This window comes from Homalodisca vitripennis, unplaced genomic scaffold (assembly GCF_021130785.1).
Source record: "Homalodisca vitripennis isolate AUS2020 unplaced genomic scaffold, UT_GWSS_2.1 ScUCBcl_1475;HRSCAF=5150, whole genome shotgun sequence".
Classification (NCBI taxonomy): domain Eukaryota; kingdom Metazoa; phylum Arthropoda; class Insecta; order Hemiptera; family Cicadellidae; genus Homalodisca; species Homalodisca vitripennis.
In genome coordinates, this window is record NW_025777605.1 from 24,660 (window position 1) to 51,800 (window position 27,141).

Sequence of the window (27,141 nt, forward strand, 5' to 3'; positions counted from 1 at the left end):
TGATGCCCTTCATTTTCTGCTCTAACTAAGGTTTTAAGTAAATTTTTCTAAAATAAAACAAATCAATCAAAATTAATTACTATTAAACTTATTCAATAAAACAGTATCTTGAATTACATTTTCTTTTCTTGAAAGAAAAATATTTTAATACCTTCTGAAAATTGCAACACAAGAAAATATTTTATTCAAAACTTTATATTAATATAAAAGGTACTGTACTAAAAAAAGTGGATTGTAATATTTGACCAACATCTATCTACATTCTTATATTTGTATTGAAATACGAAAATATAACGAGTATAAATTTTACTTCCTCGTACTTTCTTCTTTATAACATTCACTGGCTGCTGTCGTACTTTTTTCTTTATAACATTCACTGGCTCCTGTCGTACTTTCTTCTTTATAACATTCACTGGCTGCTGTTTAGTCCTTCTTCTTGTTTCTCGCAGCCTTTTGAGCCTCGTCTGCCTGTTCATCACCTCATTTACTTAGAGTTTCAAATATTCTTGATGCCCTTCATTTTCTGCTCTAACTAAGGTTTTAAGTAAATTTTTCTAAAATAAAACAAATCAATCAATATTAATTACTATTAAACTTATAAACTTATTCAATAAAACGGTATGTTGAATTACATTGTCTTTTCTTGAAAGAAAAATAATTTAATACCTACTGGAAATTGCAACACAATAAGAAAATATTCTATTAAAAACTTTATATTAATATAAAAGGTACCGTACTAAAAAAAGTGGATTGTAATATTTGACCAACATCTATCTACATTCTTATATTTGTATTGAAATACGAAACTATAACGAGTATAACTTCTACTTACTCGTACTTTCTTCTTTATAACATTCACTGGCTGCTGTCGTACTTTCTTCTTTATAACATTCACTGGCTGCTGTCGTACTTTCTTCTTTATAACATTCACTGGCTGCTGTTTAGTCCTTCTTCTTGTTTCTCGCAGCCTTTTGAGCCTCGTCTGCCTGTTCATCACCTCATTTAATAAGAGTTTCAAATATTCTTGATGCCCTTCATTTTCTGCTCTAACTAAGGTTTTAAGTAAATTTTTCTAAAATAAAACAAATCAATCAATATTAATTACTATTAAACTTATAAACTTATTCAATAAAACAGTATGTTGAATTACATTTTCTTTTCTTGAAAGAAAAATAATTTAATACCTACTGGAAATTGCAACACAATAAGAAAATATTCTATTCAAAACTTTATATTGATATAAAAGGTACCGTACTAAAAAAAGTGGATTGTAATATTTGACCAACATCTATCTACATTCTTATATTTGTATTGAAATACGAAACTATAACGAGTATAACTTCTACTTACTCGTCCTTTCTCCTTTATAACATTCACTGGCTCCTGTCGTACTTTCTTCTTTATAACAATTCACTGGCTGCTGTTTAGTCCTTCTTCTTGTTTCTCGCAGCCTTTTGAGCCTCGTCTGCCTGTTCATCACCTCATTTAATAAGAGTTTCAAATATTCTTGATGCCCTTCATTTTCTGCTCTAACTAAGGTTTTAAGTAAATTTTTCTAAAATAAAACAAATCAATCAATATTAATTACTATTAAACTTATAAACTTATTCAATAAAACGGTATGTTGAATTACATTTTCTTTTCTTGAAAGAAAAATAATTTAATACCTACTGGAAATTGCAACACAATAAGAAAATATTTTATTCAAAACTTTATATTAATATAAAAGGTACTGTACTAAAAAAAGTGGATTGTAATATTTGACTAACATCTATCTACATTCTTATATTTGTATTGAAATACGAAACTATAACGAGTATAAATTTTACTTCCTCGCATTTCTTCTTTATAACATTCACTGGCTGCTGTCGTCCTTTTTTCCTTATAACATTCACTGGCTGCTGTCGTACTTTCTTCTTTATAACATTCACTGGCTGCTGTTTAGTCCTTCTTCTTGTTTCTCACAGCCTTTTGAGCCTCGTCTGCCTGTTCATCACCTCATTTAATAAGAGTTTCAAATATTCTTGATGCCCTTCATTTTCTGCTCTAACTAAGGTTTTAAGTAAATTTTTCTAAAATAAAACAAATCAATCAATATTAATTACTATTAAACTTATAAACTTATTCAATAAAACAGTATGTTGAATTACATTTTCTTTTCTTGAAAGAAAAATAATTTAATACCTACTGAAAATTGCAACACATGAAAATATTTTATTCAAAACTTTATATTAATATAAAAGGTACTGTACTAAAAAAAGTGGATTGTAATATTTGACTAACATCTATCTACATTCTTATATTTGTATTGAAATACGAAACTATAACGAGTATAAATTTTACTTCCTCGCATTTTTTTCTTTATAACATTCACTGGCTGCTGTCGTCCTTTTTTCCTTATAACATTCACTGGCTGCTGTCGTACTTTCTTCTTTATAACATTCACTGGCTGCTGTTTAGTCCTTCTTCTTGTTTCTCACAGCCTTTTGAGCCTCGTCTGCCTGTTCATCACCTCACTTAATAAGAGTTTCAAATATTCTTGATGCCCTTCATTTTCTGCTCTAACTAAGGTTTTAAGTAAATTTTTCTAAAATAAAACAAATCAATTTATATTAATTACTATTAAACTTATTCTATAAAACGGTATGTTAAATTACATTTTCTTTTCTTGAAAGAAAAATAATTTAATACCTACTGAAAATTGCAACACATGAAAATATTTTATTCAAAACTTTATATTAATATAAAAGGTACTGTACTAAAAAAAGTGGATTGTAATATTTGACTAACATCTATCTACATTCTTATATTTGTATTGAAATACGAAACTATAACGAGTATAAATTTTACTTCCTCGCATTTTTTCTTTATAACATTCACTGGCTGCTGTCGTCCTTTTTTCCTTATAACATTCACTGGCTGCTGTCGTACTTTCTTCTTTATAACATTCACTGGCTGCTGTTTAGTCCTTCTTGTTTCTCACAGCCTTTTGAGCCTCGTCTGCCTGTTCATCACCTCATTTAATAAGAGTTTCAAATATTCTTGATGCCCTTCATTTTCTGCTCTAACTAAGGTTTTAAGTAATTTTTTCTAAAATAAAACAAATCAATCAATATTAATTACTATTAAACTTATAAACTTATTCAATAAAACGGTATGTTGAATTACATTGTCTTTTCTTGAAAGAAAAATAATTTAATACCTACTGGAAATTGCAACACAATAAGAAAATATTCTATTCAAAACTTTATATTAATATAAAAGGTACCGTACTAAAAAAAGTGGATTGTAATATTTGACCAACATCTATCTACATTCTTATATTTGTATTGAAATACGAAACTATAATGAGTATAACTTCTACTTACTCGTACTTTCTTCTTTATAACATTCACTGGCTGCTGTTTAGTCCTTCTTCTTGTTTCTCGCAGCCTTTTGAGCCTCGTCTGTCTGTTCATCACCTCATTTAATAAGTTTCAAATATTCTTGATGACTTTCATTTTCTGCTCGAATTAAGGTTTTAAGTAAATTTTTCTAAAATAAAACAAATCAATCAATATTAATTACTATTAAACTTATAAACTTATTCAATAAAACAGTATGTTGAATTACATTTTCTTTTCTTGAAAGAAAAATAATTTAATACCTACTGGAAATTGCAACACAATAAGAAAATAACTTTATAAAATGGTAAGTATTTGAGACGTCGACTTTCCCCAACAAAGTGGTGAAACGTCGTTAATGCACTCTCTATACATACAATAAATCCTCAGAATCCTGTTTTTCTTTTAGATTTGACGATTGATATTCCAAGATAGTCCTTAAGCATCAATATATATATATATTCTTTTGCTTCTTAAAGAACAGCTGAATGTGATTTGTAGTTTTCAGAGTTCAGTGCCCTTTTCTCGTACTTCCTATGAATACTTCTTGAATTTAAAATATCAAAAAGTTTATTAAAACCTCTTATAAATGTAACTGATGCTTTACAATCTATAAATTCTTTTACTTTATTTTCATTCAAATATTGAAGTGAGTCAGCAACAGAAGCACTAAGAACTTGTGCGGCCAGTTTAACTTTCATTTTTTGTTTGCAAAATAGGATCTTTTCCGTTATGTGTCAGCAATTTCTAAAAATTATTTCTTTGTCTTTGTAATAAAACAAATACCACATACCTTTATTCTGGAGGCCAGTAGGCGACAATATCACTAATAATTTGTTCAAATAAGTCTTTATCACGATTTCGGCGACGCCACAAAAATTCACACAAATATGAGTCAATCATAGAGCGCCGCGTACCGCACTGAACTTTATTCCGATGTTTTGCAAGCCGCCAGTTACTTTCAACCGTTTGTGTGTGAGCACCTGTCTCCGGATCAACAAAATTGTATTTATGAGTAACAGTAAAATGTTCATAACCGTGTTTGTACAATTGTTTATATGATTTCCATTCGTCTGAAATGATTGTCGTTCCACTTCGAATGTAGTTTTTAATTATTGGAATTAATTGTGTGGCTGATCTATTTTCGACGGCAACCAAGAAACATTCTTTAGTTTCTCTACAGATTCCACCGAAAACCCACTGTTCTGGAATAACACGACCGACGTTATTTTTCCGGCGAGCAAATAAACTTTCGTCAATTTCAACTGTCAGGCCAGGTCCGCCAATTACAATAGGGTTTTGTACCAAGTGACTCGCGGTCACTTCACGCATGTAATTGTTCCAGTCCACCGCAGTTCCATGATTTATACCAAGTTCTTTTTCGCAGAATTTTGTCGACGTCAATTCTTGTGACCAACAATATATGAAAAACAGAACTGTTCGAAAAGGTAACTTTGAGCCGGTGAAATATGTGTCTTGACGCAATTGTTTGTACTCGCGGCACGTTGTTTTATTACAAACCCAACGGAATCGATTTTGTAAATATAATTTCATTTCATGTCCGTTCGCACATTTACGTGGATTGTGTAACAATCCTTTTTTCTGGAAAAACGACACAGCGTCTTCTTCATTTTTACAACTTTCAACCAACTGGATAAAATTCATTACACAGCATTAAACACACTAAGACGACTAAACAGGACAACAATACACGCACAGGCAAGAGCAGGAACTGACTGCACCGCTACCGTGGCTCCGTTATCGCGCCGCCTCGTTATCTTGTCCAGACGGGCAAAGTCCAACCGGTTATAACTACTGTCGGCAGTTTGTATTATCTAAAAATACCTATTCTTCCATTACAAAGTGAATTCCACTCAGTTTTGCCTCATAGACAATAAATAGAAATTGCTGACACATAACGGAAAAGATCCAAGGCACTTTCGTATTTTTATTATTGGGATTAGTACTGTTATTTTAAATTTAAAACAAATAGGAACATAAACAATACTTACTTATGAAAAGTAATACCACTGATATTTTTCTTCTTACCAGTGCTGTTAGAACAGTCAAAAGCTACACAAAACACCATAGCTTAACAGTGTCAGCGTGGTACTGCTAGCGGGGATGTGCTACAACGTGGTTGTGACGCGCGGCAGTAGAGTGACTCACCACTATAGATAGGGCCGCCATCTTGGTCCGTCTACCCGCCAGCAGTCGGCTCACCGCGCGTAATATACACAGCCACTCTATCTTATTCTGTCCTCGCTGGCCCCAACTAGCCTTTGTCGCGTGTGACAGTTTCGCTAAAACTGTCTTTGCTGCTCTCCTATCTCCTGACAATGATGTCCGAAGTGGAGTCGCTCGCCTACGTGCAGTCCCAGGTACATGTGCACGCTGACCTGCTCTACTCTGGCGGGCCCCGCACGGATGCGGGGTGGCGCTCTGGATGGAGTCGTCCTTTCAGCATACACATTTTTGTCTTTGCTGGCGCAAAGGTTAGGTTCATGCGCCCGCCCCAATCCAAGACGGTGCGCATGGCTGCGTTTACTCTATTCTCCAGTTCTGCTCGTGACCGGCCTATCAGAAGTAACCCGTCATCGGCGTACGCGTACGCCGCCACGCCCACCCCCAGATCTAGCTTCAGGAAGTCGTCGTAGACGAGTCTCCACAGAAGCGGGCCAAGGATTGAGCCTTGTGGACAGCCTTTTGTAAGCTCCTTTCGGATGGTCCTCGTTCGAAGTACGAGCGATCCGATTCTGTTACTAAGTAACTCTGCACTACACGGTGCAAGTTCTTTGGACATTGTAAGCGCCTGGGTTTCCAGAGTATACCTGGCCACCAGGCGCTATCAAAGGCCTCGGAGATGTCGAGGTAGACCGCCAAGACGTATCTTTCACGTGATTCTCGAACGTGAGAGATCACGCTACGGAGTGCGCTCTGCGTCCCCACTCCAACCCGGAAGCCAAACTGCCTTTCAGAAAGGCGTAGTTGTTCAGGAAGTTCATCTAGCCAGGACGTAAGACGTCCGGCTATTAGTTTTTCCGCCATTTTAGCCATAACAGGAAGTAGCGCTAACGGTCTGTACGACTTTGGATCCGAGGGATCCTGATCAGGTCCTTTGAGTAGGAGCCTGAGGTCACCTTCATTCCACAGATCAGGGAAGGTGCCTGTCGCTAGCATCCTGTTTGTAACTTTTAATATCTGTTCCCCAAGGACTGGCCAGGCTGCGCGGTAGAGTTCTACCGTGAGCTGGTCCAGTCCTGGGGCTTTACGCCTCGCCATTGTCCATAGCGCGTTTTTAAGTTCTGCTTCTGTGAAAGGTGGAGTGTTAGGGCCATTCGATCAGGCGCGGCTCCAGAATGACTTCTCGGGGGGGGGTTCAAACCGTGCAGGTTGCCTACTTACAGGGGCAATAAAACCCAAAAAAATCGTGAAATGAGAAACAGGGAATGGGGAAGTGTTTACACGAAGAAAAATGAGGGCACATTAATGGTACAGTGCAATAAGAGTATTTTATTCATGAACAATTCTAAAAACATAACATCGAATTTCCAATTTCTACTACTACACTGTCAAGCTTAATTAATATAAAGCAAATTCTAGCCGATGCTTACCACCTCTCGTCTTAGCAAATCTATCTATTACTTTTTCAATATCTACATTAACATCTCTGTGCGTAAGCATGAGGGCCAATCCAGTTAAGCGGTCTTGGCGCATTGTGCTTCTTAGCCACGTCTTAAGACGCCTCAATCCTGAAAATGACCTTTCTGGGGTTGCGTTGCTCACAGGGAGGGTAGTCAAAATAACTAAGAGGTGGTTAATTAACTGGTATGCCTCCTTATCGCAAGATTGAAGAACATCTGCAGATGACTTTGACTTTGGTAAGTTGTTTGGATCCCCTCTCGACCACTTACTGTACCATAATTCCAATTCGGCGCTGAGCTGCAGTTTTGCCATTTCAGGACTACTGCAAGGCAACAATGAAAAAAATGAGTCTACAAACTGTGTGGCTTTTTGTTTTAGGTCCAAGTCAGCCGCAGAACTTAGCATATTCTCTGGTAGAAGCCAAGGTAAATTGAATACTTGTATTACTTCGGGTGGAAATCGGTCTTTAAGGTCCATCACAATGAAGTCAAGGAGAGGATTGAAGACGGCTAGACGGAAGTACTCTTGCGGTGAGTCCGTTGAATAGTTATCTCGGAATCCTTGACGGATACATCTTCTTGGAATTCGAATGACGACATCAAGAATTTTGGTCATGTCTTCGATTTTCTTCCAGATGCCTTTGAAGTGCTCAACATTATTCTCACGGCGCGAAGACAAAACCGACACAAGGTTAGATATTTCTGACGTCGCTACGTCCAAAGTGAGTGAGGACTTCTGTAACAGTTTACTGACAGGCAAGGTGGTCGCGAGAACATCACTAAGACAGAAAACAGCCACAAGGAAAAAGGGGTCTGTCAACGCTGCGCGGAGCTGGACAGCCATACTAGATGAAGACGTATCGGCCCATTCGCTGATTTCATCCAGACACTCGATAACTTTAGGCAAATCCACGTGTACTGTAGAACACCATCATGGCGCTCAATCCACCTTGTCTCGCAAAGACCTGACAGTTGATGACCCAGCTTAGTTTTCAAAACGGTATTTCTCTTAGGAGAGTCATCAAAAAAAGTCACACAGCTCTTCATCGTTCCGATGGCATTTCTAATGCTGATAACTTGATTTGACTTCGAAAAGGACAAGTTTAATTTGTGACTGAAGCAGGGAGTGCGAAGGGCGTTTCTCGCATACTTCTGTATCTCTTGCACCGCACCCTTCAACTCTGAAACCATTACAGAGCAGTTATCTGTTGCAATTCCAATGCATTTGTCAAGGTTCAGTCGTAGCTTCTGCAGCATGCGTATAACGATAAGCCCTATTGTTCCCCCTGTTAACTTTGTTTCAGTTGCAGGTTCTCTTCGTTCTTCTTCCTGTTCATCATCCTGTTCTGCTTCATTCTGTTTTTTCTCTGTTTCTAAAATGTCGTCAAATGTGTCAATGAATCCTACGAAGCTTTCGTGGACCTGCCCTGCACTTGTAACGTATCTGATGACTAGACTCAATTGAGATTTGTGTGATATGTCCGTTGTTTCATCGAACATTATTGCAAAATACTCTGCGCTACGTACTTTTTGTAAAATACTTTCAAGAATTTCATCACCAATGCAATTAATAAGGCCATTTTGAGTATTCTTCCCCACGTACGTTGCCCGGGCAGATGAAGTCATCAGATGTCGCTTGAGTCTCTCATCACCTGATTGCGTCATTAACCTAAGTACTTCTCTAAAGTTTCCCTGATTGCATACAGCACTGTTGACATTTTTTCGAAATAGTTCATCTTTTTCAGGGTACAGTTCACCGTCATCTCTATGACCTCGAAAAGCTAAACCCTGCCGCCCAAGAAACATGCAAGCCCTGATGATTGGTTCCAGCCGCTCTCTATTGCTTTTTATTTCATCGACGCGTTGCTGATTTATTCGGCTTGCAACTTGAAGTTCCGGCTTATGGTAAATTAGCATGAATTCTTTGCCAGCCTCAACAGCTTCTTTGTGGTATTTCAAGCTTTCATGGCAATCTAAGTGACCATCCTTACCCACCAGTTTCTTGAAATTAGTAAGTGGTTCACTCACAAGTTTGCCCAACCTCATAGCCTTATTATGACCTGCTTTACCGCTCACTGAAAACAAGGCGCAGTACTTGCAGTACAGACCTCTATCACGATGAGAAAGAACAAGCCAGGAACGATATTTATCTAAGTGCCCTTGGTTCAAATATCTTTTCCTTAAAGTCCCATCTTTATTTTTCATAGAGGTGGAACTGAATGGTAAATCATAATCAGGGGGTGGCCGCCAAGGATTTTCTAATAATTGGTACTTTTTGTGATCAGAAATAGTTTCCCCTTTGCCTATACAATCACCAATATCATTCGCAACCCAATAAGAAGAAGCACTGGAGGTACCAGGAGGTTGACCGATGGGTTGAGTTGGCTCCGGGTCGCTGATAGTTGATGAGGGGGCTGGTGAGGGCGACTGCATTGGCGATGGTGATGGAGTTGGTGACGGGGAAGGCGACGGTGACATCATCGGAGACGAAAATGAAGAGCTGCCCGGGGCCGGCACCGACTCCGTACATGGCCCTGTCACTGAGGTTGAAGCTGGTCTGAAGAAGGAGTCGATTCGGCGCGTCGTTGAGTTGGCAGACTTTAAACGCTTCGCCTGAAATTTAAAAAAACAACAACACTGAAATAAAAAAATATGGCCACAAAATCAGAGTATTTATTTCCAAAGCGCCCGCGCGTGGTAGGACTACGACTTGTCCTTACATACCTTTGATTCATCCCTGCTCTCATCGTCGCCTGCAGGACCTGGATTCCGTTCGATGCCTGCCTCCAACAGCAGCAAGAAGCCCACGAGCCCATTAAAAAACTCCTTCCGCATTTGAGAGTCTGCAGGTAGGATGCACTCTGCGACCAACCCAAACTTGTGGTGCTACAAAAGGAAACAACAAAAAAAGCAACACGTAAATATCTAAAATTTCTATTTCATGCTTGCATGTACCGTTCCTGTTATCGTTATCAGTGCAAAGAAATTAAAGGATGACAGTAATCTTATCTTACCTGGCGCAACGCCTTGAGAATCGCCAAGGGTTCTGTGTCTGATGGGAACCGATAGGGGTAGCATCCCGATGCCGCGCCATACCGCGTTCTCGCCACAGGCACCGCTGGCCTCACCCTTCCAGCGTGGGTGCCCACGGCGGCCCGCCACTGGGTCACGTCGACACCCATAGCGCAGCGCGACACAGCACAGGAAGACGCACAACTTTCTACGATACGATTCAAGCACTGCACTGCCCTTTGCAAACAAGTACCGACTCGCACGACACGAACGCATGAAACAAAACAAAACAACCACCAGCCACCAGTCCAGCGCGAGCGCGAGACAGCAGCGACCGCCCGCCGAGCCGTCGAAGGGCAAGGGCGCGCGGGGAGGGAGGGCGGTGTCAATATCAGAGCCGAGCCGAGCCGGGCCGGGGCTGGGGCAGGGCAGGGGGCAGGGGGAGGGCGGCGTCTTCTTGGAGGCGGGCGCGACGCGACGGCCGCGGCACCAACAGAGAGGTGTCTCGTGTCAAGCCAAGCCAGCTAGCCCCCAAGCGCGCGCGCGCGCTGGCCGCACACCGCGCGACCGCCCGACCGCCACGCGCTTTGGCGCTCTCTGTTCTAGGTCCTAAGTCTCGCGTAAAATGCCTAATTTTTGCCATCCGAGCCTGATTCTCGGGGGGGGGGCAAAAGCCCCGTGGCCCCCCCCTGGAGCCGCGCCTGCATTCGATCCATAGTGGCTTCGCGCTCTGATGCCGGCTTGCCATGGGGTGTCCCCCGCTGGGTCGTCGGCAGGTAGAAGTCGCTCAACCAAGGTCTCCGCCGTTGCCACAATGTCTGTTGTGGTCGGTGAGCCTGGTATCGTTATGTATGCGTTCGCCAAGTACGATGAACTAGAATCTGTCAAAGACATAATTTTAAGCCCATACTTTTTTGGTTTTTTGGGCATGTAGACTCGGAATTTACAGCCACCTCGAAAAGGAATAAATATTTCATCGACTGTAACGTTGGCTCCAGGTGAGAACAAAGTTTTGCAGTTATCAATAAAATTTTCAAATATTTCACTAATAGGTGCTGCAGGATCAGTCCTTTTCCGTTGGTCCCTCGTCCTTGCATTGTCAAAGCGTAGACAGGCTAATAAAACCTCAAACCTTTTTTTCGGCATGGTTGCTCTGAATACTGGTCTATTGATAATTCCTTTATCAAACATAGAATCTACCTTTTTATGTGAAAATCGCAGCACTGAGTTTAGGATTATGAGCCCTAATAAAGCTTTTAATTCTATGTTATCAACATCTTTATACTGGCTAGTATTTGTTTGCTCATCAAAAGAATTTCGAACTCTTCGTATTTTAGAATTTGTGTGCAATATTATTTCATCTATAATATGATTGACAAATAAACACTCCCATACCTGTAGTTCAGTCGGATTGTTACCTAAGGCTCTTGCTCTTGCAGTAGGCCAGGGTAATGGTCCCCTCAAAATGTTGTGTTGAAGTGTTCTGCGCTGCTTGGGTGGCTCCTTTCTGCACCATACGCTTCCATCTTTCCCCAAAAAAGTCATCTTCAGATTCCTGAACCAAATAATTTTCGTCACCGTCCTTCAACCAAATTTAGTCTAAAGTCAGTTAAATCCATTTTTCCTTTGCCAGTTACTTCTCTAAAAATGCAGAACGCAAAGAATCTGTCGGTCAACGCCGAGAATACCTCTGTTATATTCAATAACACTTCTCGGCCTTCTCACAATCTCTCGAGTGTTTCCTCTTGTAATCTCATCAATTTCCATTTCGATCCCTTTGTGAAGAGTTGAAAGCAGTGTACGTCTTTCCTGTCTTTCCACTTGATGGCTAAAAGATGTTTTCCCGATCTTCGAATAGCATCACCTTTTTCCAGCTTAGTATCTTGAAAGACTTGAGGCATGCATTTTCTAGACACAAGTGCAGTTCCTACAGCATAAACATTGTTGTCCAATAATTTGGTGTACAGCAATGGTGAAGAATACCAATTATCCAGAAACACATGCCCATTTCCGAAAAAAAGATTCTATAAGGTCCATAACTCACTTGCAAGCAGTTGTTCAGTTTTATCACTGCCGACATACACTTTGAAGATAAAACAGTACCCTGAAGAAGATTCACTCACTTTATAAATTTTTACACCAAAACGTGCTCTTTTCTTTGGGTTAAACTGAATAATGCCTAACCTTGATCTAATTTTTAGAAGGGTTTCATCGAGAGCAATGTTTTGTTCCCGTTCATAAATTTGTAAAAAATTTGTCTAGGTACCTCAATATAGGCCTCACCTTTTTTAGCTTGTCTGCAATGTCATGTTCTCCTTCTTCGTCATAAAAGTGCAAAAATCTAGATATGGCTGTGAATCGCTCAAAACTCATCACTTGGTTGAAAATTGCAGTGTACTGAGAATCGTGTACTTAACGCATCGTGTGGACTTACAATAGTTTGTTCTTCAAAATCACTATCACTAGAGTCTAACCATCTATCTACTTCAGAACTACATATGCGAGGACGAAAAATTGTAATACTATTTACGAAACACGTACATGTGACTTCACAAACAAACGACAAACGACGTTGTTTCTTTTTTGCAGACTAGCCTTTAGCCTTGCAAAAAAACAAAATTTTACCGAATATCACAAATAAAAATTTAAATGGATTTTATAAAACTACTGTAATAAACTTTCAATAATATTGTCAGGAGTGCTATCCGTAATTTTAGACGTAACATAATCCTAGTATCAACACAAAATAAGCACTGGTAATAGATAACAATTATTGAAAAAAGTAATATTTTTCTGCCATAGTTGGCACACCTTAACTCACCAACAACTCAAAAGATCACTCAACAAATGCAGAAAGCGCATTGGCATACCATCTAACGGGAAAAACTATAAATACTTGAAATAGTACATCGCAACGCCACTAGATCGTGCTGCGCACGTGAGTCCAGGTTCGGTCCGTGCATCACTGCACGTGGTATATACGTGAGTAGGCCAATGGGTTAATATTAGGATCCACCTGCTTATGATCGTTATGCTTTCCTCTTTTTTCTTCTTCAAGGAACCCATCTTTACTTATAACTGTCCGAATCGGCATGTCATTGATATTCAGAGTTGATTTAAAAAATGTTTACACACACGTATTTTATTGACTTCTACAATCAAATGGAATGCCTTAGGCGCCCCGCATATTGAGACGCAGTCTGAGCAGCGCAGCGCAGCACAGGGCGGGGCAGTTTTTGTAAAGCACGTGTTCGCAGGGCAGTGTAGTCCCGCACGTCGACTGTCCGCACTTGTGGTCGAGACACAGAAACTGCTTCACATTGTTGACCTGCGCCGTCTTACGCCACTGTTTTGCAATGGAATGTCAAGAGGAAAAGTTAATTGAAATGGTGCGTGTTTATCCAGTTTTGTATGATACCAGTGATGGAAAATATATGAAGACTAAATACAAGCAAGAAATCTGGGGGAAAATCGCAAAAGAACTCAACATTGCAGATGGTAAGGGACTTGTTATTAGTTAACCCTAACAAAATCTATGTATCTTATTATTTTCAGGTTATCTACACCGAATTTCTGTTTTATATATCACATAAATAACTTTTCTGTAGGCCTACTACAGTGATATTATTAATATTTTGGGATAGGGATAAATACATTTACATAAATATTATTTAGAAATAAATACACGATTCTTGTAAAATGTTGTAAAAATTAGTTATTTTGAGATATAAAATGTCAGGAACAGAAATTATTTTACTACATTAAATTTTTTACCACAAAAATTTAGTTTTATTGTAAACATTTGTATGAAAGAATTATAATTCTGTGTACAAAAAAGGCTTTATATAAAATAAAAACTAAAACAATGGAGGATAGGCCTACTTTGTGTAGGATGTCAATTTTTTAAATGAGCCATATAACATGCCAATGACTTATATTTCTAACAGTATGGACAATCAGAAGATACAACCTCCAGTGGGTTAACTCCAGTCGTAGACCAACTACAAACATGAATTTAATATTGTCCTTCAGAGACTCGTTCATCCTGCCACTCCACACTTCCTACTGAGTTAAAGTATGCAGTGTACTTCTGTCTTACTGCAAAAGCTGCTTGTACACTTCTTGCTCGATTCCTTGATACTGGAACCAGTTGCTCTTTTGGTAATTGTCCAGTAGAAACATCTTCACTATCCACATTTACTGCAGCATTTCTGCGCAGATAATTATGTAGCAAACAAGCTGCTTTTACGACACTGACAACGCTAGAAACTTTAATCTCGAATGGTTTTTGGAATACGCGGAATCGCGATGCTAGAATTCCAAAAGCACACTCAACAGTTTGTCTGGCCCGTGAAAGCCTGTAATTGAACACCTTATTTTCATGGTTGTCCGTAACTTGCTTCTTTGGGTAGGGTCTCATCAAGTTGCACATTAGCGGGAAGGCCTCATCCCCTACAAACACGTATGGCATACTATGTTGAAAGGAGGGAAGTTCAGAAGGGGAGGGCAGTTTAAGACTTCCTCTTACCATTTTTTTTCCAATTCGCAACTTGAAAAAATATTACCGTCACTGAATCTCCCCATGGATCCTACATCGATGAAAGTGAATTTTGATGTAGCGTCAACAGCTGCCATTAGGACGATGGAGAAAGTGTGTTTGTAATTGTAGTATGATGATCCAGATTTGTTTGGTTTCTTTATAACAATGTGCTTCCCATCAATCGCCCCCACACAGTGAGGAAAATTCCATCTTGAATTAAAATCAGACGCAATCGACAGCCACGTCTCTGATGTAGGTTGTGGCAAATAATCCGGCTGCATAGTTGTCCATATTGCGACGGAGACCTCATTCACAATGTTAGCTACTGTTCTATCTCCCATCCGGTAACTGTAGCCGATGCTTTTGTAGCTGTCACCAGAAGCCAGATACCTACAACAAAAAAATATATATGCTACTTTCATGCAATAGATAACTTAATAGTTGCAGTAGATAGTTCTGGTTTAGCCTAGCGGAACAAACGTATGCAACAAAATTGTTTTTGGTAAATGGTCATTTTCCAGTGTGGAATCCCCTTACCTGTTTATCGTTATAAATAAAATAAGTATTAAGTTTTCTCTCTCTTTTTCAGTTGAAGAGGTAAAATCTATGTGGAAGAAATTAAGGAACAACCATAGAGATGCTCTACGCCGGCAAAAGCGTATGATGAAAAGTGGTGCAGCAGCAACAGATATTAAACCATGGAGGTTTCAAGCTCAAATGGAATTTTTGTTGCAATACATGGTTAATGAAAATCGAGAAACAAGTTTTACCAATGATGACCCCAACTCTGAACCACAACTACGAGGACAACCAGAAACACAGCAGGCAGAAGAGAACCAGGACGTCGAAAATAACATTACCGGGATAGTTGATGAAGAGTCTCAGCCAGACACAGCCGACGTTGAAAGAGTTAACTCAGTTGATTTGTCTGTAAAGGAACCTACAGATAATCTATCGCCACCACCATCAAGACCACAAAAGAAATTTAAAAATCATGAAGTTGACACCGTAATAGTAAAAGCTATTGAACAGCGTGAGCAGAGGGCAACAGAGCGGGCTAAAGAAAGAAAAAAAACTGGATGAAAAAATAGCTCCTTCAGATGATTTACATCTATTTTTCATGTCGATGTATGAGCTAACAAAAAAAATGCCTCCTTCATCCCAGCATATTGTGAGAAGGAATGTCTTTCTGTCAGTAACCGACGAGGAAGCACGTTTGCTGAACATTCAACAACCTACCCATTCCCCACAACAGCCCCGGCATCAAGTTCATCAGCCTATGTATGAGGATCGTCAGTTAACGTATGACAACTGGTCACGTTCTCTAAACGTCTTGTCTCCGGAAACTTCTACCTCTTCTTCAGCTCTAGGACATCGTTCAACGTCGACCTCGCCTTACGCCCCTGAAAACCCCAGTTTGCCAACGTCTTCACTGGTCTCTTTTATCAATACCTTTAACACCTAATGTTTTTAGATTATTACAGTAAGGCAATATGATTTTTCCATTTTTTCATTGTACTTACACGTTTTCATATTGGTGTTATACTTATAAATAAAAACTTACCTTAGAAATACTGCTAGTTTTTCTTCACTCCCAATTGGTTTTTGAGCATTACATCCCTCGGAAGAAATAAGAGGTTGGACCAGGCTGTGAACTTCTTGGAATTCCGCTTTGTTGAGACGAAAATAGTTCGTAAACCTTTCACTACACAACTCTTTTGTCAGAACAAATTCACCATGAGAACTTCTTTTTTTCAGGTAGTCACTGTTTCTACGCTTGTTCTTTCTTGTTCTCTGATGAAGTAGTAATAATAAATCTAGGTCGGCATCAGAATCTGAGTCAGAACTCAAATCCAAATATTTTGACAACATGCTCATCATACAAGGTTTTAAACAAGGTAATAAACTAGGTAAACAAGGTAACTGTTATTGTTATGTTAAACTATTATAATAAAACAAAACTATATCAACAAACACACAAGACACTGAACTGCTGTATGATAACTGCTTCCCAATATGCGAGGTAAACTGTGCGACGCAGATTTTTCGCCGCTGCTGCCCTGTGCTGTGCTGCGCTGCCCGGGCCGTGCCACGTGTGGCAATATGCGCCCTGGCTTAGTCGGGCACACGTTCAGCTGTGCGACACGGGTGCGCAGGGCAGGGCAGAAACGTGGCGCACAGTTTATAACGCATATTGGGAGACAGTCTCGTTCTGCGGTTCGACGCAGGCGGATCTACTTTGGTGTTTTGTGTTTGTGAGAATGTTTTCAAGATTCCTTGATTTAAGCTCAGAATCAGATTCGGATAATGAGTTTGATTCATTTTTACTGTTACGGTCGAGGAGAAGTACTTACTTGAAAAAAAGGAACACACATGGAGCATTTGCAACGATAAAAGAACTATTACCAGAACAGTTTAAAAACTTTTGTCGTCTTAGCAAAGAAGCGTTTGAAGAAGTACACCGGTTGATTAGGCCGTTAATATCCTCAGACGGATGTAACGCCCAAAAGCCCGTGGGAACTGGATAAAAACTCACAGTTTTAAGGTATGTTTAAAATTTATTAATACAGTTTTTCAACAGAACGATCTGAAATAACCAACTTAAGAAGACTTATTTAACATGACATTTTTTATGGTTAGTAAATGACGTGTAATACTGAAAACATTTTGAAGTAAAAACAAAGCTTGCTCTTTACATAGACTTTAAACTACACTAAAGTGAAACGTTACTACTGTAATTAGTTGAAACTGGTAGTTTCCATTGATGAGTTATAGGTAGTGGTACTTGGAGACGTAGCTTGTGACCACCACCAGTTGAGCTGTTGGTCATTTCCTGGCTGAGGCTGACTATTGTGTCCACTAGGAATATAAGACTGTTGTTGGGACGCTGGTGGAGCAATCGGGTTTAACTGGATGTTGAGTAAACGTGCTTCTTCTTGAGAAACCGCAGAAAAACGTTACTTCTTACGATGTGTTGTGAAGAAGGAGGCATTTTTTTGTCAACTCATACATTGACATAAAAAACAAATAAAGATCATCGTTCGGCGGAGCGATTTTTGCTGCCATTGCTTTCCTTTCCCGATCCCGTTCTTGTTGTCTTTGTTCACGCAGTTCAAACGACTTAACAATTAAACTGTCGATTTCTCCTTTGTTATTGTCCTGGGTTTCTTTGCCGATGGTGGTTTTTCCGATGGCGCGTTTGTTGGCTTATTAGTTGGAGATGGAGGTTTTTCCAATGGTGAGTGTAGGCTTATTGGTTGAAGATGGTGGTTTTACCAATGGCACGTTTGTAGGCTCATTAGTTGTAGTATCTTCTCCCACATCAGCTTCGTTTTGTCTTATGAGACCATCAAATTCGCCAACATCCTGTTCATCGGGGTTGTCTACAGCCTCCTCGTCCAGTAGGTGTTCTGTCAATTTCTCAACCTCAGAATTGTTGTCGTCGCTGGTGAAATTTTTCCCACGATTTTCGTTTACCATGAACTGGAACAAAAATTCCATTTGGGCTTCGAACTTCCATGGTTTGATGTCTGCTCCTGCTGCACCACTTTTTTCATACGCTTACGGCGTAGCAGAGCATCTCTGTGGTTGTTTCTTAGCTTCTTCCAGGCAGATTTGGCGTCTTCTCCGGAATCTGAAAATAAACGATAGCTTCAGTTGGTACAGGGGTTGATCAATACAAATGAATAGTTGCATAGTCTGCACCAACTGAAATAAAGTAGTACAACTCAATATATTTAATTTTACTTTAGAACACAAGTAGGCTATTGTTTCCTATAAAAATAAACAAATTTGTAATTTCTTTAATTTTCTTACATAACTATAAAAATATATTCAGTTATGGGATAGTGGTAATTTATTAATTTAATTTGTGAAAATTTTATCTTCACTAATGTGCATTATTTTATTGTTGCCTAAGTAGTTTTACACATGCTACACACTTATTTAGATGTTATATTGCTAATTCAAATAAAAAAAAACTTTAAAAAATGTTAAATGCTTCTCGAAGTTTAATTTTTTTATTTTTAGTTTGTTTTAGGTATCTGGCCTCTGGGGATAGTTATAAAAGCTTAGGCTACTCTTTTCGCATGGGAGACAGAACAGTAGCTAAGATAGTGAGTGAGGTTTCGGTCGCAATATGGAAAGCTATGCAACAGATTTATTTACCACAGCCAACAGAAGACATGTGGAAGTCGATCTCCAACTACTTTGATTCAAGGTGGAATTTTCCACATTGTGTAGGAGCAATAGATGGCAAGCATGTCGTTATTATGAATCCTAATAAATCTGGATAATCATACTTCAACTACAAACACGACTTCTCCATTGTCTTATTGTCAGCTGTAGATGCAAACAAAAAATTACTTTCGATGATGTAGGATCCATGGGAAGATTTAGCGATGAAAGTATTTTTTCAAGTTGTGAATTGGAAAAGAACATGGTTATGGGGAATCTACAACTTACCTCCCCTTCTCAGCTACCTTCTTTTCAACATACATTGCCCTACGTATTTGTAGGGGATGAGGCATTCTCACTGATGGCCAACTTGACGAGACCGTACCCGAGAAAAAGTCATAAACAATCGAAAATAAAGTTTTTAATTAATTATAGAGCAAGACAAACTGTAGAATGTGCATTTGGCATCCTAGCACAACTATTTGCGCAGACATGCTTCAGTAAACTGCGAAAAAAAAGGGTGCGAAGTGGCGGGGTCTTCATACCCCAACACATGTGCCAAGCCAGAGCGTCCACGAAGCACACGCACAGCCACCTTCTCTCTTCTTGAGTGCTGTACTTTTCGTGCGCGTGCACCTGGGAACTGCCTGATCCAAATCTTGTCTTCTTTTATACTTCCGATCAGGCTGAGCTGATCTGGCGGGCTTTCTGTTGAACTATCCCAATTTTTAACTTTCTTTTCCCCACTACTCTCACCTGTCGGGTAATCTTCCCAACAATCTATCTTAAACTATTCTAATTCTAATTTTCCTTCTGTTAATCCAAGCCAAGGTGGAACAGCATATGCCGAGGGCTGCGTGATCAAGGGAGAGCTTGGTCGTAAATATGCGAACTCTGGATACCTGGCGACCTCCAGTTTAAACCTAGCCTTCCCCAAGTAGAGCGGGACAATGCTTGGGGTGACCTTTAGATCTCCGCTACTCGTGGGAACACAATGAGTACAGAATTTAAAGAAAAACAAACAAAACCAGAGAGCTCTTGTAGCACTCAAAATGTGGATGAAAATTCACGAAACACAGAGGGATTGATGATGGGCTCTGACCCTAGCAATCCTGATCAAACCCAAAAAACAGGCGGACTTCCTAGTAGAAGTCCAATAGCCTCCGACTCGGTTAGAGTCGAAACCGATGAAGAAGATGCGATACTGGAGGGCGATCACCAGAAGGAAGAGGGAGCAAAAGTCGAGAGACAGCTCCCAGCACTGCCTAAGTTATGTGGAGCCGCCAGGAAACGCATGGTCTGGTTCCGAAAAAGAGGGTATTCCCAAGAAGAAGCCAGGGAATTGGCCTTAAAACCAATTCCAGAAGAAAGAAATAAAAAATTGAACAAACAAAAAGAGGGAAAGAAACCGAAAAGACCTCACTCTGATGGATCCACTCCGGAGGCCCACCAGAGGAAGAAAACAAAGAACGAAGGAAATCAAGGGGAACGCAAGGAGCAATCTGGACAACCCCAGAAACCTTCCTACAAACAAGCGGTAGCTGGTATAAGGGTAGGGGTCTTGCACTCCAATTTTCCCGAGACCCTACTCACAACCGAACAGATGGAGAAGATCCAGAGCTTCATCCTGGAAGCTATCGTGGAGGAACAGGAGGGTCCCTACTCTCCAAGATTCTACGGTATCAACAGGAGACAAGGGGTTCTAATCTTCACCTGCGAAAACATGGAAACAGCAGAATGGCTTAAAGGAAAGCAAGACTCCCTAAAGCCTTGGGAAGAGGCCAGTCTAAGGATAGTACCAGAGGAAGAAATCCCTCGTGCGAGAATCGCGACTGTCTATCTTCCTGACAGTATACTTGATACAACCGAAAAGATAATGAAGCTCTTAAAAGGACAAAACAAAGAGCTATCTGTCGGAGAATGGAATGTTCTGCGGAGAAGCGACGAGGGGAAGTCTGTCCTACTCACCCTGGCAGTCGACTGCGCTACAGCGAACAAGCTTGAGAAGGAAGGTCCTTGGATCGGCTACAAGTTTGGGAAAGTTCAGCTTAGACTGAAGAAAAAACATCAAGGAAACATAGAACAACCCACAAGGGAAGAGGGGACTACAGAGAAATCTGAGACGGTCACCACAGAAAAAATGACCGCTGAAGAGATGGAAGTGGAGGAGGCCACGAAGGTGTCAGAGCAATCTGTACATACCTTACCTAAAAGGTCTACTCCACAAGCCAGTGCAGCGGTCGAAGAAGAAAGACCCACCTGTTCTCTCTTCTTGAAGAAGGGACCTTCGCTCAAAGGACCATCCGTCTCGGCTCGAGGAAGAAAAGGAGATAAAGTCTCCAAGCAATCCAGAAGAAGAGACGGGGATGGACCACCTGGGGGAGGTGGGAAAAAGGCGTAAGTATGCGCCTAATACAGATAAACCTACACCATGCAAAGGGCGCAACTGACATCTTGGGAAGAAGGTTTATCTCAACAGGCCTGGATATCGCCCTAATCCAGGAGCCTTGGATCAATAGAGGTTGCATCAGAGGACTGACAACTCAGGTAGGTAATCTCATTTATGATCGAACAATTGAAAACCCAAGAACTTGTATTCTAACTTCAAAACTAATAACAGTCTTTCCGATTACAGATCTAATAACAAGGGATCTGGTGGCGGCTACAGTGAAGGTGGCTTCACTGCAAGGGGACAGAGAGGTTACTATAGCCTCAGCCTACTTCCCCAACCCGTCAACAAGCTGCCCACCAAAAGAACTAGAAAGACTATTGCAGAGCTGCAGAGACAGAGGCTCGGCCCTCATTCTCAGCTGCGACTGCAATGCTCACCACACGTATTGGGGAAGTACGAACACAAACAAGAGAGGTGAGGAACTTCTACAGTTTATGTTCAGCAATGATCTAGTGTTAGAGAATAGAGGGTCAAGCCCAACCTTTATAACTAGAAATAGGAAAGAAGTCCTGGACATAACCCTATCTACAGGACTCAAAAACATAAATATAGTAAGGTGGCACGTCTCCAAGGAGGCCTCACTATCGGACCACTGTCCAATTAGGTTCGACATAGAGGAGATAGGGGAAAGATACGTGACCCACAGGGTTCCTAAATCGACCAACTGGAGAGGTTACAGAGAGTCCCTGGCAGAAGAGTTGGAAGAAATAGGACCCTTTCAGAAAAATGAATTTGAATTAGAAAGGTCTGCACAAATAGTAGAGCAAGCTATAATAAAGGCCTACGAGAAAAACTGTCCTCCCAGGCAAAACCGGTTGAAGAGGGATGTGCCGTGGTGGACTGGGAGGTTGGAAACATTAAGAAACAAAACAAGGAAATTATTAAAATGGGCAAAAAGGACAGACGACTGGCTCCCTTATCTACAGGCCCAAAATGAATATAAGAAAGAACTTAGAACAAACAAAAGAAGAACCTGGAGGAATTTCTGTAAAAATATTAACAGTCTTCCCGAGGCATCCAGGCTTCAAAAAACTCTCCAAACGGAGCATACAAATCCTATGGGGACTCTAGTAAAGGACAATGGTGACCTAACAATGAACAGGAAGGAGACCTTAGAACTACTTCTGGAGACACACTTCCCGGGGGTCAGCTAACTCGTAATGAGGATACTTATTCTCTATATGGGGGGGGATCCAGTCGGGAGGTGGCAAAAGCCAGACAGGTGTCTAACAGACTATTCACACACGAAAGAATTAAATGGGCGATAAGATCGTTCAAGCCATTTAAATCTCCTGGGGCGGATGGAGTTTTTCCAGCCCTTCTTCAAGAGGGGCTGGACATTCTATTAAATACCCTTAGCATTCTATTTAGAAGCAGTTTCGCCCTAGGATATATACCAAAGAATTGGAGGATAGCACTAGTGGTGTTTTTGCGGAAAAATGACAGGGATCCAACAAAACCCAGTTCGTACAGACCCATAAGCCTAACCTCCTTCATGGTGAAAACTATGGAAAAAATAATAAATAGACACATAAGGGACGTAATATTACTGGTACACCCACTTAGTCCCACACAACACGCATACATAGAAGGAAAATCAACCACCACTGCTCTCCACAGTTTAGTGAGAGAGGTGGAGAATACCTTCGAAAAAAAGGAAGCCCTAGTCAGCGTCTTCATGGACATTGAAGGAGCTTTCGACCGAGTAGCATATCAATCCATGAAGACTGCGATGGAGCGTTTTGGAGTTTCCCCAGACGTAGTCAAATGGATAGTAGCCCTCCTAAAAAGTAGACAGGTGAAAGCCAAGTACGGGGATGAATCGGCTGCGATCACGGCCCAAAGAGGCTGCCCCCAGGGGGGAGTCTTGTCTCCTCTCCTGTGGGCGATGGTAGTGGATGATCTCCTAAGAAAAGCAGAGAAGAGGGGGATAAGGCTACTATGTTATGCGGATGACCTAGTGCTTATGATTAAAGGGAAAAACATTGGCAGGCTGGAACGCCTAATACAAACAGAACTGAACTTCATAAGCAACTGGTGTCATGGGGAAGGTCTGCGGATCAACCCATCAAAAACTAATATGATTACCTTTACCAGGAAAAGGAAATTCCAGCTAGCTAAACCGGTCCTGGAGGGAATCAGCATTAACCAAACAAAAGAAGTGAAGTATCTGGGTTTAATCCTGGATGAGAAGCTCACTTGGAACTCCCATATTAGAAACAAGACATCCAAAGCAATAATGGCCCTTGGGGCCTGTAAGAGACTCTTTGGATTTAAATGGGGACTTAAACCCAAAATGATATATTGGATTTACGAAACCATAATAAAACCAATGGTCACATATGCTGCTTTAGTGTGGTGGCCGAAGGTCGAACAAACAACAGCTGCAAAAAGGCTACAGAGTCTTCAGAGGTTAGCTTGCTTAAGCATCACGGGAGCAATGAGCTCCTGCCCAACACTAGCAATGGAAGCGGTTCTGGGTTATACTCCTCTTGGCCAGGAAGTGATGAGAACAGCTGCGATGAGCGCAATGAAGCTTCTAGGAACAAAGGTAATAAATGCTACCTCCCTAGAAGGCCACATGAAGATATTGGAAAATTTCCCTGAGGCTGAAATGCTAACCAAAGTATCTGATACTATGGTTAAGAAATACTCCTTTGAAAAACCATACACGGTCTCTATCGGAAGTAGGGAGGAATGGATTAAAAGGGAGGCCTACCCTAAAAAAGGAGTCCTGAAGTTTTACACCGATGGTTCACTCCTAGACTCAAGGGCAGGATATGGAATACATGGACCTGGAGTTGACATGGCTGTGCCCCTAGGAAGACATGCCTCAGTTTTTCAGGCGGAGGTCATGGCAATAGATTCATGTTCTAGAAGACTCACACAGTTGGGGACAAAAGGATTATCATACCTTATACTCTCTGATAGTCAGGCTGCACTGAAGGCACTGGATACCTGTTCGATTAATTCGAAAGCGGTCTGGGAATGCAGGAAGGCCCTAGCAGAGCTAGCAACAAATGAGGAGGTAACATTCAAAAGCTCACATGTCCAAAATTGAAAAAAATCGAGCTGAGCACTGATTATAAACTGTTAGTGAATGTCTTTATGACTACACATCTTTTCCAGTCAAAAGCTCACACAATCTATTTTAAATCAATATATAAATATCACTTTCCAAGCAAAACCTCACTTATTTTATTGACAGTTCCAAGCAAAACCTCACATGTACCAAGAGCCAATAGGAGCACGCCTTGCAGGTCACGTGACCTGTCAAAGACGTGTCAGCTGTTTTTTATAGCTGTCCATCAGTTTGAGGTTATGCACTGTAGATTTTGCATTTACAATAGTAGTCATAGTGTTTTCATGTGAAAATATGGAAAATATTACCTGTGAAAGTGGTGTATTAGTTAAAAATACGTCTCAAGGAAGTAGGAAGAAGTTTAAGAAACCTACAAAGCGTGAAATTGCTAAGAATTTAAGACATTCTGCTCCATCTGGTTGCAATGTTTTTACCCCGTGTAAACATAATACTAAGGTATTTCAGTGCTGTAAAGTGCGCCCTCAGGATGCATTGAACTATCGAAAAAACCTGTACTGTTCTTCTAACAAACAACTACAAGATCAAAAAGTAAGTAGACTTATTTCACATTCTGGAGTAAAGCGTCAGAGATCCCGCACAACTAATTGCCTAGGCCTAGGCCTACCTAAAAAAAGTAAATCTCACAGCTTTTCGGCTCATTACGTGTTTCCTGTGGCTAATGGAAGTAATATCACAGTCTGCAAATCATTTTTTCTGCACTTAACTAAATTCAAATCAGACAGGGTTAGGCAAATTTTGAAGAAACTTCGTCTTGGCAAGGACTTTGTAGAAAACCGAGGTGGGGATCGAGTAAGTGGTAAGAGTATTCTAAAGAAAAATTCTGTTAGAGAATTTATAGGTAATTTAAAAGGTTCAGAGAGCCATTACAGCAGGAAAAAAACCAAAAGAGTCTACCTCAGTAGTGACCTGTCAATTAAAAAGTTGTGGACTATTTATGATAGCTCTACAATTTCCAATGATCTTAAAGTCACAAAATCTATGTTTAGACGTATATTCTGCAATGAGTTCAATATCGGATTCAAATCCCCAGCATCGGACATCTGCAGTTTTTGTGCAATGATGGATAATAAAATAAAAAGCGCAACACCTCATGAGAAGCAAGGACTTTTTGTCCAAAAGACTATTCACAAAAAACGCGCTAAAGCATTTTATGAACTCTTGAAAGAAGTTAAAGGCAATGAAGTAACATTATGTTTTGACATGCAACAGGTTCAGAGTCTTCCACGAACACCTGTACAACAAGCATTCTATGCAAGGCAGCTGAGCCTATACAATGTTTGTATTACGGATGTGAATACAAAGAAGCCTGAATTTTTTATGTGGTCTGAAGAGCAGGCGGGACGTGGATCTACAGAAGTTGGGTCTGCTCTGATAAATTTTTTGAGCTCCTACAAATTCGATGAATCTATCACCCATCTTAGACTTTTCTGTGATGGGTGCACGGGCCAAAATAAGAATAACCATATTTTGCATTGTTTGATGTACTTTTTGGCTAAAACGGAAGGGAACTTGGAGACAATTTCAATTACTTTTCCTGTCCGTGGACATTCTTTTTTACCCGCAGACAGAGTGTTTGGCAGAGTAGAAAGAATATTGAAGAAAAAACCAACAATAATAAATAAAGAGGAATATTTGGAAGAGTATAGGAAAGTGGGTCCTGTCAAAGTTCTAGGCACTGACTGGAATCTAAAGGATTTGAAGAGTTTGGGGGGGAAAGAAGGTTTTCTCAAACCATTAGCTATGATCAGTGAAAAAAAGAGAATATTTATGACAAAGAAAGTATCCTCTAAAGGCACCATCTCAGTGAGGGTAAAAGCCAACGAATATTTTAGGTTCGAGGATGAAAACCTTAAACAGTTAACCCTACTAAAAAAGGGAATGAATTGGGCAACTATTTTAAAGGCTCCGCTTCGAGAAGTGCCTTTGATTCACCCTATTACCAATGCAAAGAAAAAGGATGTTGATGGCCTATTGAAAATCCTGTTTGGTGAACATTGGGGTAGGGATGAAAGCCTCTCCTGGTACAATGATATAATACACGGAGAAAATACACCAACCATTGAGGAAGAGATCGAGGTGCCCCAGTGTGACTGCCTAGAAGACGATTGTGCGCTTCACATTTAGTGTAAAGACTTATTAAAACACAATGAGAGATTTTCATTTCACTTTATACATGATTTTTTAATTCCTAGAATATAAATTCAACTCTTTAATATTCTTTAAGTAATTTATCTTTTTGGTATTTTAACTTTGTGGTGTTAAATAATATAATATTGTAATCTGTATATAATGTTCTTATTAACCTTTACCTAGACATAAATTTGTGCTTACTTAAGTTTAATTTATCATTCAATTACTGCAAATGAATCCAGTCAAAACAACACAAAATGAACCTCAGTTCTGAACAAAAGCTCACATGTCCCAAAGATTCAAACAAAACCTCACATGTCCAAAATTTAAACCTAAATATTTAGTGAACCTAGCACATTTTAGGCTCGAAAGCTTTAGAAAATGTGTTTTGGGGACAAGGAAAAGGTGTAGGGCAGCTTATTTTTTGTTTCAATTAACAAGGTTGCTGGAGAAGAGTTTTTCTCTTTTCGTGTAAATTTTGATTTGATGGACATGTGAGGTTTTGAATGTTACCTCCTCAAATAACAGAGTAACACTCGGATGGGTGCCGGGTCATGAAGGAATTCATGGAAACGAAAAAGCGGACATCCTCGCCAAAAAGGGAGCAGAATCCATATTGGTGGGGCCTGAGCCAGGTTGTGGAATATCCTTCTCCAGCATTAAAGCTCTGGTTAAAGATTGGGAAAAGAGGACAAGATACA

General features: G+C 40.1%; 2 protein-coding genes across 2 annotated transcripts; both read right to left on the reverse strand.

The window, feature by feature from the left end:
• Window positions 1-6,950: 6,950 nt before the first annotated feature.
• On the reverse strand, window positions 6,951-7,956 carry LOC124371475 (zinc finger MYM-type protein 1-like). Its single transcript, XM_046829808.1, has one exon. The coding sequence runs from the start codon at window positions 7,869-7,871 to the stop codon at window positions 6,966-6,968; it is 906 nt and encodes a 301-aa protein (XP_046685764.1). The 5' UTR covers window positions 7,872-7,956; the 3' UTR covers window positions 6,951-6,965.
• An 11-nt stretch (window positions 7,957-7,967) lies between these two features.
• Window positions 7,968-10,209, reverse strand: LOC124371477. The gene is made up of 4 exons (XM_046829810.1): window positions 10,042-10,209; window positions 9,752-9,913; window positions 8,178-9,640; window positions 7,968-7,992 (listed from the first exon to the last, which is right to left on the reverse strand). The coding sequence occupies exons 1-4, from the start codon at window positions 10,207-10,209 to the stop codon at window positions 7,968-7,970; spliced, it is 1,818 nt and encodes a 605-aa protein (XP_046685766.1).
• Window positions 10,210-27,141: the final 16,932 nt, after the last annotated feature.